The sequence below is a fragment of the Pollicipes pollicipes genome, unplaced genomic scaffold (genome assembly GCF_011947565.3).
Source record: "Pollicipes pollicipes isolate AB1234 unplaced genomic scaffold, Ppol_2.1 Scaffold_3216;HRSCAF=3773_pilon_pilon_pilon, whole genome shotgun sequence".
Classification (NCBI taxonomy): Eukaryota; Metazoa; Arthropoda; class Thecostraca; order Pollicipedomorpha; family Pollicipedidae; genus Pollicipes; species Pollicipes pollicipes.
In genome coordinates, this window is record NW_023596251.1 from 6,332,585 (window position 1) to 6,346,689 (window position 14,105).

The 14,105-nt window shown below is 59.6% G+C and overlaps 1 protein-coding gene across 1 annotated transcript in view; it reads left to right on the plus strand.

Annotated features, from left to right (window-relative positions):
* The window catches only part of LOC119091053 (plectin), a 66,111-nt gene that overhangs the window by 11,182 nt on the left and 40,824 nt on the right, over nt 1-14,105 (plus strand). Inside the window, exons 4-9 of the mRNA XM_037213770.1 lie at nt 5,645-5,749; nt 6,383-6,523; nt 7,285-7,446; nt 8,027-8,181; nt 8,876-9,087; nt 9,288-9,481. Of these exons, the coding sequence (XP_037069665.1) occupies nt 5,645-5,749; nt 6,383-6,523; nt 7,285-7,446; nt 8,027-8,181; nt 8,876-9,087; nt 9,288-9,481 (969 nt within the window). The remainder of the gene's footprint in view (nt 1-5,644; nt 5,750-6,382; nt 6,524-7,284; nt 7,447-8,026; nt 8,182-8,875; nt 9,088-9,287; nt 9,482-14,105) is intronic.

The window sequence follows — 14,105 nt, forward strand, 5'->3', positions numbered from 1 at the left end:
CGGGGCAGCGCGTGCCCCCGTGTTTGGGCCGCCCGATCATGGTGGAAGTTACGACTGCGCGGTCGTCCGGTTGGCGTACCGTGCCATGGGCACAGGTGTCCTAAATACTGTCTGTGTCCGGGCTCGAACCCGGGACCTTCCAAGTCTGAAGCGGACGTGGCAGACGCTGTGTTGCGGTATCGACATGATCGGATGCCGCGCTTTCAGTGGAATCCTAACGGCATTGATCTTAATCTTACGTTATCTTTAGGTAACATCTGATCTTTGAATTTTATCTTAACGTACTACGTAATGGAGTTAACCCAAATAGATGCGGTTTGGACGTGCTTTGTGCTCTGCGGTTTCAGGTCAAGCGTCTGAAAAACTGCAAACTTAGCGGTACTAATTTTTCCTCCCCCTGTAGTTGTTATACGAGTTCCGCGAACAAAATGGGATTCCACTAAAGGCGATCAAGTTGTCTTTCCCACTCGTGCGATAAAGGCGGTTGGGTTGTCTTTCCCACTCGTGCGATAAAAGTGGCCATAGCTGTGGAGTTCACACGGGTTCTCAGAAATCGACTGAAGCAGGCCGCCTGGCGTGCCCGGTGATCGGCAGCTGGCCGCCCGTCCCCCAGTCTTCGGCACGGATGTCAGGGCCGCTGGCCGGCCAGCGGACAGCGGTCCGACATGGTCAGTGACGCCAGCCGCCCGGCTAGGCGCCGGCCGTCCTCTGTCGCTTCGCCCCGTCCACTCGACTCGGCGAAAGGTCACATTGGAGACGGCGGCGACCCGAGTGCCGTGCCTTGCCGTGACGGCGGGGCCAGTACCGTGTCCTGCAGTGACCGCCGGTTCCGTGTCCTGCAGTGACCGCCGGCTCCGTGTCCTGCAGTGACCGCCGGTTCCGTGTCCTGCAGTGACCGCCGGTTCCGTGTCCTGCAGTGACCGCCGGTTCCGTGTCCTGCAGTGACCGCCGGTTCCGTGTCCTGCAGTGACCGCCGGCTCCGTGTCCTGCAGTGACCGCCGGTTCTGTACCGAGTCGCCGATTGGGGTGCCGAGTCCGCGGGTGCTGGCGCAGCGCCGGTAGCGGTGACGCGTGCCGGCACTGGTACCGGCTGCCGCTGTGTTCAGCGCCGGGGACGTGCACCGGCGTCCACGAAGCCCCTCGTTGCCTGCTTTTGCGCCGCGCCGTAGCCGCCGGTTCAGCGGAGGTTCCGACCGCCAGCGCGGTGGTGGCGAAGTGTCCCGGCATGGGACCGGCTCTCAGACATGCGTCACCAACCGGTACCGTGGCCATCGAGTCCGGCATCACCGGTCAGCACGGCGCAACGGTCTGACAGCGGCCGCGGCACAGTTGCCCTTATTGGCTGTGGGGCCCGGTCTTGGCACGTGCCGGCCCCACCTCACCGTTACACGGCTGACCGCGGGGTCACCTTGCCCGCCGCTTGGCGCCGGCGCGACCTCTATCGGCAATCGCGGCGTCCGGCGCCGCAGTGACCCGCTGCGCGCGCTGATTGGCGGCGCTGATTGCAGAAGACAGCAGAAGACGACGCGGCGGTGTCGGCCCGAACGGCGGTCAGCTGTTCGGTAGGGCATCGTGGGCCCGCTTCGCACGTCATCCACTAATCGGGTGGTCGGGAGGCGTTGGCGGCCGGCACGTTTGTCCGATTACCGCGTGACCGCGGCTGCAGGGTCGCGGGTGAGGGAGGGGCGACTGACCCGGTCGCTGCCGAGTCGTGACACTGGGGAGGGGAGGGGTGCACCGGCCTGTAACCCCCCCCCCCGCTCTCTGCACGAGCTCCGGCGGGCCGGGCCTTGGCAGTCGGTGTGCTGCAGCGTGCTGCCACAGCTCCAGTCGAGGCACGAGGCAGCTCCGACCGCGGCGTCCGCTGGTGGGCGGCGCGTGCCGTGAAGCAGACAGCGGACAGGTTTCAGACCGTGTCGGGCGGCCCGACTCCGTGGCATTCAGAGCCGCCTGGTGCCCGGACTCGCTGCCCGGCACTGGCGGCTGTTTCGTGCAGCGTCTGGGCCGTTGCGTGTCCGCTTCTCGGTCGCGTCGCCGCCATTGTGGGCGCCGGGCCGTCCCGAGCCGCCGAAGCGGGGACCCCGCTGACCCCGAGCCCGTGTCCCGGAGTCTGCTTTCCGCTGGTGTCTGCCGACCTGTGGCCGATGGCAGCCGCCGTGACGTTTAGCTATGGCCCCTTGGTCATCCCCACCTGTGTTCGGCTGGTGCGGCGGGTAAGTGCCTGGCGACATGCCTGACTTGCTGCTAGAGCTGGTCCACTGGGCCGCCAGGCATGCTGTGTCCGCCGTTCGCGGGCCATTGGTATGCTGTGTATGTCGTTCTCGGGCCGTTGGTATGCTGTGTATGTCGTTCTCGGGCCGTTGGTATGCTGTGTATGTCGTTCTCGGGCCGTTGGCATGCTGTGTATGTCGTTCTCGGGCCGTTGGTATGCTGTGTCTGCCGTTCTCGGGCCGTTGGTATGCTGTGTCTGCCGTTCTCGGGCCGTCGGTATGCTGTGTCTGTCGTTCTCGGGCTATCAGTATGCTGTGTATGCCGTTCGCTGGCTATTGGTATGTTGTGTATGCCATTCTCGGGCCGTTGGTGTGCTGTGTCTGTCGTTCTTGGGCCGTTGGTATACTGTGTATGCCATTTTCGGGCCGTTGGTATGCTGTGTCTGCCGTTCTCGGGCCGTTGATATGTTATACCTGCCGTTCTCGAGCCGTTGGTGTGCTGTGTATGCCTTTCTCGAGCCGTTGGTATGCTATGCCTGCTGTTCTCGGGCCGTTGGTATGCTGTGTATGCCGTTCTCGGGCCGTTGATATGCCATGCCTGCTGTTCTCGGGCTGTTGGTATGCTGTGTCTGCCGTTCTCAGGCCGTTGGTATGCTGTGTCAGGAGGTTCGCTTGAGAGGTTGGATCAACTTGATGTTACGGGGCGTCTTGCTGTAGCCTGTCGACCGTCGTGTTGGCCGTCGTGTTGGTTGTTATGTTGGCCGTTATGTTGGTTATTGTGTTGGTCGTTGTTGTTGGCCGCTGTGTAGGTCGTTGTTGGCCGTTGTTGTCGGCCGTCGTGTTGGCCCGTCAGCGGGGATGCGGACAGGAGCCGGGCATTCGCGAGGTAGTGCAGACAACTGTGATCACGTGTCAATTAGCGGGTACCATTGCTGTGTTGGCAGGATTGCGACTGCCCATGTGGCGTTCTTTTTTTAGGCGTGCGCTGAAGTCTTGTATCGTTTACTGATCCATGAAACATTTGGATGCATGGAAGTTGTTTTCTTTTCACGCCATAGTATTTTTGAAATTGTTTTAGCTCAACATGTGCCCGATGTCAGTCGGTGCCTACCTGCGACGTGTCAGCGTTACGACACGGTATTTGTAGCCAAGCGTGCGCTGAAGCAAACCAGTCCTACAAACTGACAATTTTGCCGTCACTCTGCGTTGGTTGTGATTGAATGTCCTTTTCCGGGATCGCGGTGGCCCTCTTGCTGTAGAAAGTCCGACGAATTACGTGGGCCGAATTCCTTCAACCCGATTTGGATGCCATCGAAAAGCGTGCGCGACACCACATCGCGTGCTGAATTTCCGGCTTGGCGCCTCTGTCAAACTGCTGGGGCTGCAGCGTCGCACGGCTGCCGGCCGGTTGACTGGAGCCGCGCGACCGGGCGGGGCGGGGGTCTGTCTCTTAGCCGAACAAAGACCCAGATGAGCGGCTTGTCGGCGATGGAGGCGGCGGGTCAAGACCGCCGCACTGGGGACGTGACCCGGGGCTAGATGTGCTGGCGAGAATGGTCCCTGCTGAGGACGAGATGTGACAACATGGGTGATGTGCGTGTGACCCAACTCATGGGAGCGTTTCAGGGTACATCGCATCTACATCCACGGGTGCCCAAATTCGGACCATTTTTTGTTGAAGTTTGAGCTCATTGGTTGGTCATGGGTCTAGCTATACAGGTGATCACCTTTTCTGTGGCCATCAAATTGTTCTTTTATCGTCTTGGTAGAAACCGATTGTAGTACGAGTAACTGAAGCAGTTATTGTCGGAGAAATTGCTATTTTTGATAAGTAATCAATGTAGATTAGTTTAAAAGCGATGTATGACTGGGTGGCAGCGCGGTGGCTGGTACTGGGTGGTGACGTAAATAATTAGGCCCGGATTTTAAGAGTTCTGAGCATCTGGGTCGTTGACGTTGGCGAATAGGCCATGGAGCTCATACATGAACATCTGCATATCATATTTACAGTCCTTGCACGGCATTGCGCTCATTTCACTAGACCCAAACAGACATCAATGAGAGATTCCCAGTCTAATTCCCAGACACCCCCAGCGTGACGCGGGAATCGACTTGTAACACGACATCGGCGGCCAGGGAGGTCATCGCAGTGTGCAGCACGGCTGCCAGCCACGCGACACGTGTGCGACGAAAATGCCCCCATAGCGCACGCGGCGCCTGTAATGCACCACTGGGCGGCGTTTCCTGCCGACAACGGGGCGTGCGTGCTCCGTGAGCTTGGCATCGCCGACCGGCCGCTTTTCCAGCGTCCTGCGCTCTTCTCGTCCAGCTTCCTGCGCTCTCCCTGTCCAGCTTCCTGTGATCTCCTTGTCTAGCTTCCTGCGCTCTCCTTGTCCAGCTTCCTGCGCTCTCCTTGTCCAGCTTCCTGCGCTCTCCATATCCAGCTGCCCGCGCTCTCCTTGTCCAGCTTCCTGCGCTCTCCTTGTCCAGCTTCCCGCGCTCTCCTTGTCCAGCTTCCTACGCTCTCCTTGTCCAGCTTCCTGCGCTCTCCTTGTCCATGTTCCTGCGCTCTCCTTGTCCAGCTTCTCGCGCTCTTCTTGTCCTGCTTCCTGCGCTCTTCTTGTCCAGCTTCCTGCGCTATCCTGCGTACGGTCGCGGCGCACGAAGCCCGCGGCTGTTAGCAACAGACATGGGCGACACCCCGTATTTGAGATTGGAGGGGGTGGGGGGGGGGGGGGGGAGCCGGGATTGAGTGGTGAAACTGCAATCCGGGGGACAGCCCTACCGAACTTTTTCCGTGGCATGCGTACAGGACAGGGGGACAAAAGTCATTTGGGAAAATTCAGGAGGGAGGCAGCTTCCCCCAGCGGCCACACCCAAGGTGGCGGTTACAGAGAGGAGTTGCGGTACCTACCGCCGGGGAGTGGGTACACGGGGAGCCAGACACGTATGGGTCTCTTTGTACGGTCAGGTTGGGAGTCGACCGCCGCCTGTTGCTGGGAGCCCCCGGCCGCCCACACTGCCCGAGAGGCGTGGCTGTCGGTCCTGATCTGATCTGATCTGATCTGACCTGACCTGACCTGACCTGACCTGACCTGACCTGACCTGACCTGTACTGTCATGTCCTGTCCTGTTCTGTCCTGTCCTGTCCTGTCCTGTCCTGCACTTTTCTGATCTGCCCTGTCCTATCCTGCCCTGATCTGATCTGATCTGACCTGTTCTAACCTGTCTTGTCCTGTCCTTATCTGACCTGTCCTGTTCTGTTCTGTTCTGTCCCGTTCTGTCCTGTTCTGGTCTGTTCTGTTCTGTTCTGTCCTGTCCTGTCCTGTCCTGTCCTGTCCTGTCCTGCCCTTATCTGATCTGACCTGTCCTGAATTGACCTGACCCGGCCTCACCTGATCCATCCTCATCTGACTCGATCTTGTCTCCCGCAGCTGCAGTCAACCGATGAGAAGCCGACGCGCGAGAACGAGGACACGTTGTCGACGCGTCGCTCGCCCGTCGACGCCGACGACCCGGCCATCGACGCCAAACACCACGTGAGCAGCCGCCGCACATCGCCGGCATCGGGGCTTGGGACGTCGGTGACCCGGGAGGAGGGGGGAGTAACGGAGTCATGAGGGCTCCCACACATGGTGGAAAGCACGTACTTTTGCACTAATGTGCAAAATGCTGCTGGTACCGAGTGCAGCAGGTACCAAATTGGTAACTGTCTCCCCGAAGGGCTCCGGCCCCTTCCAAATTCGCTGCTGGAATCGTCCCTGTGGTGCCCGGAGATTTTGTTTCATGTCTGTATGTCTTCAGCACGTGTGCGGTGTTGTTGGTTTTGGTGCGTGCTTTGTTTGATGAAAGTACCAATCGACGCCGCTAAGATATCTGTGCCTCAAAACGCAATAAAAATTGTATTCGTTTGTGTCGTGGTGTCTTGCCAAATTTATCCGTCGTTTATTTGGAAAATGGTTCGATTTTTAATTGTCTTCCATTTGTGAACTAATACCATGCCACTGATGGGAGACGTGTCGGTCAGCGGGTGATGGATTCATAATGATGATGTTAATATTGATGGCAATGGTAATGGAGGCGCACATCTGGCGCCCCTTTCCGCCCGAAAGATGATTGGCTTGTTCTGTTGGCTCCGTCCTCGGTCTGATCTTTGACCTTGGGTCATTCAGGAGCGCGGTGATCCGGACGGCTGCGGACTGGACGCCACAGACGGTTGCTATAGCAACCACAATGACCTGCGCGTAGACCTTCCTGCGGAAGATCTGCTACGCATCAAGAAAGGCTGGCTCATGAAGATGAATGAGAAAGAGGTAGGCGCAGGTGTTCGAGGCTGGTTTTGAGACCTGGGAAATGGTATGGGCAAGGTTGGGGATCATTCATAAGGCGAGCACAGGCCATTTCAAAGCCGTCGTTTGTGTTATGTTACGATACGCGCTCATGTGTGCACCTTAGCTGCGTATCCGGGCCCTACCCCTGGCAGCGAACCGCCCAGCTCTGATTCTATTTTTGCTTCGGTGTTGGCCGAGGCTGAACGCCACACTAATGGCTACATATCGACGCGTATTGCTTGCGTGTGGAAGTGAAAGCTGCCAATTATTGGCTTGTGTGAACATTCTACTTTCGCCGCATTGTCGGCACCATCGCTGGCATAACCGGTATTCTGTGCGCAATGAAACAGACCAAGCCGGTTGTGGACCGCCTGCTGGGAGGGAATGGAGCATTCATTGCTCTTTCGACGAGCAGCACCTTTGAATGGCACCCGAAACTCCTCCTGTAGATGGTGGCATCGGCAGGAAGATGACCTTAAGATTCCAACCGACACCAAGCGTTTACGTGTAGAGTCTTGCCGTGGGCTGTTAGCGATCAGCTGATTTGTTCGTCCGCGCATGGTGGCGCCTTGGTTGGACTTGTTAGTTGTGTCGTTCACGAGTTGGACATTGGCCACGCGCCACCCCCCGTCAGCTGTGGATGAAATATCGCTCGTGTGGTTGTATGTCGTGTGGTTGGCCCGGCCGTGACCCCTGGCGCTTGACCTCGACCTTGACCTTGACCGTGTGGCGCTGTCCGCCAGACGTGGATCAAGCACTGGTTCGTGCTGCGCGGTCCGAGCTTGACCCTGTACCGGGACACGGCCGCCGAAGACAACAACGTCATGGACGGGGTCATCGACCTCAGCCGCGCTCAGCGGGTGGAGGAATGCGACACGGACAAGAACTACGGCTTCCAGATCACGGTCAGCGGCGTACTGGGCGTGCTGGGTAGGGCCAGTCACGGGCCAGTTAATTGTTTACAACAAAAAAAGAGCTGAAAATTGTAAGAGTGTCTACTTGCCCCTGCGGATTCTGGACTTTGTCCTGATTTTCTGTATGCTTTTTGGACATCAATCGTGACATGCCTCTGATTGGGATGTGCGTCTTGTGGAGCTGTTAGCCCGCGTCTCGATCCCAGGTGTCTCCTCGTCTTCTTGGTAGCCGGCCCCGACCTTAACCTGCTCCTCTTCCAAGTGACCTCTGCTTGATCTCTGAATCACCCCCGTGGGACGCCTGTATCTCGGGCGAGCATCCCGGGGGCTAACCCTCACTTGATCTCCGGAGCTAACCCTCACTCGATCTCTTTGTAACTTCTGTTTGACCCCTGTATGACCGCTGCATGACTTCTGTAGTTCGTAAACGACCATCACTTTGATCATGCACCACCCCAGCATGACCTCCGTACAACTCACGTGCGACTGTCGTGTGCCTGTCTCCCATGCCGCGTGACCTTTGTTTGACCGCTGTATGACCGCCATGTGACCTCTGCCGTCTGTCCGGCAGACGTGGGACGGCAGCGTGATCCAGCTGTCCGCCATGACGTCTGGTATCCGCGGCAACTGGATCCAGGCGCTGCGTGGCTCGGCCCATCTGCCCGACGCCGGTCACCGGCTCTCGCTGGGCGAGCGGCTCGAGCGCCAGCTGGCCGACTCGGCCAGGTGGGGAAGCGCGCGCTGAGCTCGCAGCCGAAGGTCACGCATGGAGGTCTTGTGGTAGCGGGACGTTTTAGAGGCGATGCGGGGCCCGCCCCGGGTCAGTGGGACGTTGGGAAGGGAGCGTGCGCGAGTTGGACGAAGGCCTGTGGAGATCGAGCAGAGGTGATACAATCGCGAATGTCTTGCATAGGTCACTCTCAGTTTCATTAAGGTCAAACGTGAGTTACAAAGTGTTCATATGACCTCGCTCTCGCGATGCCAGAACCCAAGGTCACGCAAGGTGTACACGGATTTTAGCAGGGGTGTCATGCCGGGCCGTACTGAGTTCTCCAGTGATCACACAGGGTCACGCGACGCTCGGCTGTCGCTGAGCCGAGCCGAGCCGAGCCGAGCCGAGCCGAGCCGAGCCGAGCCGAGTGGCTGAGAGCCCCGAAGAAGAGATGGTTAGCGGCGCACCTGCCATCTGTCGGGAGACGCCTTTGGAAGCATGGCCAGGCCTTGCGGAATTGTAGTGGCGGACAGAGGTCGAGCACAGGCCATTGCACATTGCACAGGCGTAAAACGCTTAACTGTAAATTTCGCCATTCGAGGGAAGTTCGGATCTTTCCTTCCCCATAAGGAAGTACTGCATGCACCCCAACTGCCGAGGCGCTCCTCGCTGACCCCCTTCCCCCCCCCCCCCCCCCGCCCACCTCAGGAAGCCGCGCTACACGACGGCCGAGCGCGACACGGCGACGGTGGCGCCGGCTGGCGGGCTCCAGGCGACGCCACCGTCGTCGGACGAGGAGTATCGCACGGCCTCGGAGACGTCCGGCGGCCTGGACGAGGAGGAGCCGAGCGACGCTGAGGGCCGGGGCCGGCTGGCGGGCTCGCCGCCGCCCGCCCGCGGCCCCCTCTCCAGGGCAAAAGGTAAGACAGCCGGCGGCGCGGGGCTGGGGCCGAGGCTGCACGCGGACATGGCCGCCTCAGCTGATGCGGTGTTGTGTTGAGAAGTTGTTGTTTTGGAGCGGCAGGCCAGCTGCAGAGGACTGGTGCTGCGCCGCCTGGCAGCAAGCATGCCTCGGCTTTACCCATGTCGCTGAGTGTCTCGCTCTCTCACTCTGTGGCAGACCGGGCGCGCTCGCGCTCCACGTCCAGCACGCGCTCCAACAAGCGCTCGCGCTCCTCGCCGCCCACCTCGCGACGCAACACGCGAGAGGACTTCCCGTGCATGGAGGAGTTGAGCTCGTCCATCCAGACGCTGGATACCCCCGGTGGTGGCGGCGTAGACTCGCCCTTCAAGCGCTCCTGGCGACTCGGCAGGGTGAGTGTTGACACGAGTTTTGATGGCTTCTCGTTGGCACGAGTGTGAGTGTCGTATGTCAGGCACAGGTCAGTTGTGTCAGACATAGGACAGCCTTGCCAGGCACAGGGCAGCCATGTCAGGGATAGTATGTTACTATACTCACGTTAAAATCATGGATGCCCACTAGAACTGCAAAGCATAGGAACTCTGGCATTTAAAGGTAGCCCAAAGAAGGGAAGGCTTTCACGCCCTGAAAAACGCAGCCGGTTACATGTATGTATTGGAGAAATGGCTAGGTCTTTTAGTCGCAAAACTGATAACATTGTCGGCGTGTTCGGCTACAGGAAAATCACGTTCGAGATTGATTTTGAGCGCGGGCAAAACAGAGTGGCCGAGCTGTAGGGCATTCAGCCGTTACGGGGACTAGATTCAGCTGCCGTCGCAAGAGACCCATTGGAGCTGGTTTTCACCACGCGTGGCGATTATTCGCCCTTGGTTTGCACAGCAAAATGTTTCTCCACGTTACGCAACTATTATCAGTTGCACTAAATCGGACCGTTCTGAATGGGAACATTTCTCATTTGGAGATATTGAAGAAAGCATCAGATATGATGAAAGCAGATTAGTTGTGACGATTGGCATGCTATAAAATGGAAAAGACTGTGGTATGCAACAAAGCTTCTTTGTTTAGTAAATATGTTCCTCGATACGTCATTGTTTGAGTCCGTCATCGTACCTTGCAAACATTGATTGAGAGCCATTTGACGGCCGTGTTATCGGAAATCGTGCTCACGAAAGCCAGATATGAAGGACTCAACCATTTGTTCTTGGCTTTCATTGCCGCATGACTGATAGAATGGAAATAGTTTGATTACGTTCTTATAATGTTCTGAATGCCAAGGTGACCCTGAAATGCTCTTCCACAATTACTCTCCCACATCTTTGCGATCGTGTTTGCGGCTCAGGAACTGAAGGATTTCAGGTCTGGAAACGGGCATGGCCGTGAGCTGCATCGAAAGGTCTTCAATACGGCTATTTCAGTTCAAAACGGCATACAATTATGGAACACTTCTGTTAACGAAGTCTGGACTAAGGTCATCACTCAGAACATGGGTCAGAATGACTTTCAAGGAAATAAACGCTCCACCATTGACCAGTCAGTTTATAACCATTTTTCATCACGCTGCACTTTATACGCATTAATCTCAATCCTCATTAAAGATGTCAACGTTGGAAACAGAATCATTTCGCTCAGTGGCGGAACTACGTAACAAGCATGGACAGACAAAACCGCTATGGGAAGAGAGATGGGGCCCTGGACTCCTCCTGGGCCCATCCCCAATAATTAAGCACAAGGCACACTTGATCTTGTTGGCGGGGGACGTCATTGAGGTCCATGGCTCTTTCAAAGAGATAAGAACCTAAGCTTCCTATGAACCTCCTAAGAACCTTCCTTCCTTCCACCTATGCTTCGCGGCCTCTCTGTCCTTACGACATCTGATAAGTGCATCTGATGAGCATCTGGTAAGAGCCACGAGCGATCCGCCAGCTGCGCAGCCGTCAGCTGGGTGCCGACGGCTGCCGTCACGTACCGCGTCTGGCTGCTCTTCCCGCCGCGTCCCGTATGACGTCACCTGTCGCGTGTGGCCGCTCTTCCCGCCGCGTCCCGTATGACGTCACCTGCCGCGCGTGGCTGCTCTTCCCGCCGCGTCCCGTATGACGTCACCTGCCGCGTGTGGCCGCTCTTCCCGCTGCGTCGCCGTATGACGTCACCTGCCGCGCGTGTCCTGGATGGCCAGAGCAGAGCTGTCAGCGGCCGGCGGAAGCGGCGGCGGCCCCACTCTGCGTCACGGTTCCGCCGTCGCTGCCGTGGTGGTATCGGTGCCGAGTGACGCAGGCCCAGGCGGTGTTCAGGCCGTGTTCGGCGAAGGTCGGGGGTCTCGCTACGCTGAGGAGCGTGGACACAGCGAGGCGGAGGTACAGGGGGGTGAGGGGTGGGCGTGTGAATGGATCCCGCTAGGGAGGAAAAGGTGGCCTCTGGTTATTGCTTTTCAATGGGGGGGGGGGGGGCGTACAGTCGCGGGCGGAAGCATCTCAGCGCCTGGAAGTCCACGCTGTCGCCCCCGCGTGGCTGCATGGAGCGGTACAGACCCAAAAGGCTGTCTCCCTCTGCCTTCACTTACCGGCTTCCCTCCCCCTCCCCCTCCCGCAACGGTCTTGTCCGTTTTCTGCTCTAGTTTTCACGCAAGCAGCCAACTTTACAGAACGCTGTGCAACGACTTAAAAATGGCTCCCGTTTGTACCCGTCTAGCAGCCAGCCGGCCGCGGTCGGGGAGACCTGTAGCGGTCGAGGAGACCTGTAGCGGTCCTGCGATCGCCGGGGCCGGGGCCGGTGTGGGGCATTGGCGCCGGTGAGCGCTGCCCGCCGCCGGGGCGACCGGCTGGAGCCGGAGGCGGCGGAGAAACTGACCCGGGCCCAGCGCCGAAAGTGGCCCGGCCAGTGGCGGCTCGACGGCGACGGAGTCAGGTCCGGCTGCCTGGGAGCTCCGCCGTCCCGCCGCCGCGCGGCTGGTGACAGACTGGTGCCGCTGGTGCCGCCGCGGTCGCGGCGCTGGTGCAGGCGTGGTGCCGACGCAGTGGTGACACGACAGGACTTGTGTCGCGTCAAACTGGTGCCGAGTGTCGGCGAGGTGTATCGCTGGCCGTGAGTGAACATTAGCGGCTGTCGGTGTCCGCCGGTGACGCCGCTGCCGGTGACTGATGGAGGTGAACGGCGCGCCGGTGCACTACTGGCAGTACCGCCGCTGCCTAAGCTCGGTCGTCCCCCGCCAGGTCGGTCCGGCCGCCCCGCGCGGCGGCGTGGGCGGCCCGCAGGCCGTCTGGAGTGTCAGCTCCCCCAGCAGGTCTCCGTCTGACCCTCCCCCCCCCCAGCGCATGCATATCCAGCACCTAACTCGCCGCTTGCTAACTCTCTACCTCCCGACTTTGTGGTCTCCCGACTGTCTCCCGACTATCGCCATTGGGGCTCTCAGCTGCCACCCGCCTTACAGTGGTGATGAATTATCGGAAGGGACATCCGGATGCCCGGCGCATCGCCAGGTTTAACGCATCACCTTATGGTTTGGAAATACGCGAACTGAAGCCACGCTCGCCTAGCTCATTGGCGAGCCGGCCAGCAGCCAGCGAAGCCGCCCTGCCAGCTTCGTGCCTTCAGCTCACGGTCAATCCTCACGGCTGCCAGGCTAGCTGGGTTTGAACGTGGCGTTGTTATTTGACTCCACCTAAAGAAGGCGTCAATGGTCGCATGAATGACCTCCTCCGTGCACCATCCCGGCTGCCCCTCTGTAACGCAGTTGGCCACCGGGGGTCCTGTCGCCCCTCTGTAACGCAGTCGGCCACCGGGGTCCTGTCGCCCCTCTGTAAAGCAGTGGGCCACCGGGGGTCTTGTCGCCCCTCTGTAACGCAGTCGGCCACCGCGGGGGGGATTGGGGGTCCTGTCGCCCCTCTGTAAAGCAGTGGGCCACCGGGGGTCCTGTCGCCCCTCTGTAACGCAGTCGGCCACCGCGGGGGGGATTGGGGGTCCTGCCGCTCCTCTGTAACGCAGTTGGCCACCGGGGAATTCTGCCGCTCCTCTGTAACGCAGTCGGCCACCGGGGGTCCTGCCGCTCCTCTGTAACGCAGTCGGCCACCGGGGGTCCTGCCGTTCCTGTCGGCCACCGGGGGTCCTGCCGCTCCTCTGTTACGCAGTCGGCCACCGGGGGTCCTGCCGCTCCTGTCGGTCACCGGGGGTGCCCCTGCCGTCACGCCCGCCGGACAGCCGGTGCCGCGTACACTAATGATAATGACCTACATCAGGCGGCGGATTCTGAACAGCGCGACGGCGAGACACGGCTGGGAGCGTTATCGGCTGCGATGTCGGCTGCAGGATCAGCTGGTCGCTTTCTCCTGCCGCCTCTGTGCTCATGGAGAAGGACAATGACACGCGCTGATGGTGGTGGGAGTGATATAATCACTCTGGGGGTGATAGCCTGGCTGTAGCATGTGCGCCGCAATATTTCGGATGGTAGTGATTCCATTGCTGCTCTTTATAGCCTTGCAGAACATGCGCAATCGTAAGATAACACCATGATAGTAAGCGATTTACAAGAACGAACGTTAAAGATGGCCCGTGCAGTTGTGGTAATCGCCGCGATTGTCATGATTTGGAGGTCCGTTCGGCTGGCCGGACCGCCGACCGCGCTTGCCTCGTTGCCGAGGCGGCCGGCTCACCATCGCCAGTGAATTGTCCACAATACGCCATGCGTGCTCCTGAGTGGGGAGCGTCAAGCACATGTCAACCTCGCTGTCAGCAAATGGAGGCGCTCCCACGAGATAGGCGTCTCGGCATGGAACGGTCTCGGCGGCAGCCCCATCTGTCGGCCGTGCCCGGGATTGCGCGTGGCAGCGCCGCACGGAGGCTGGCACGCACCCCGCGCCGGTGGGTGGCCGCACGGAGGCTGGCACGCACCCCGCGCCGGTGGGTGGCCGCACGGAGGCTGGCACGCACCCCGCGCCGGTGGGTGGCCGTACGGAGGCTGGCACGCACCCCGCGCCAGTGGGCAGCCGCGCCTCCCTGTAGCACGGTCACCGAGCGGGCCGAGCC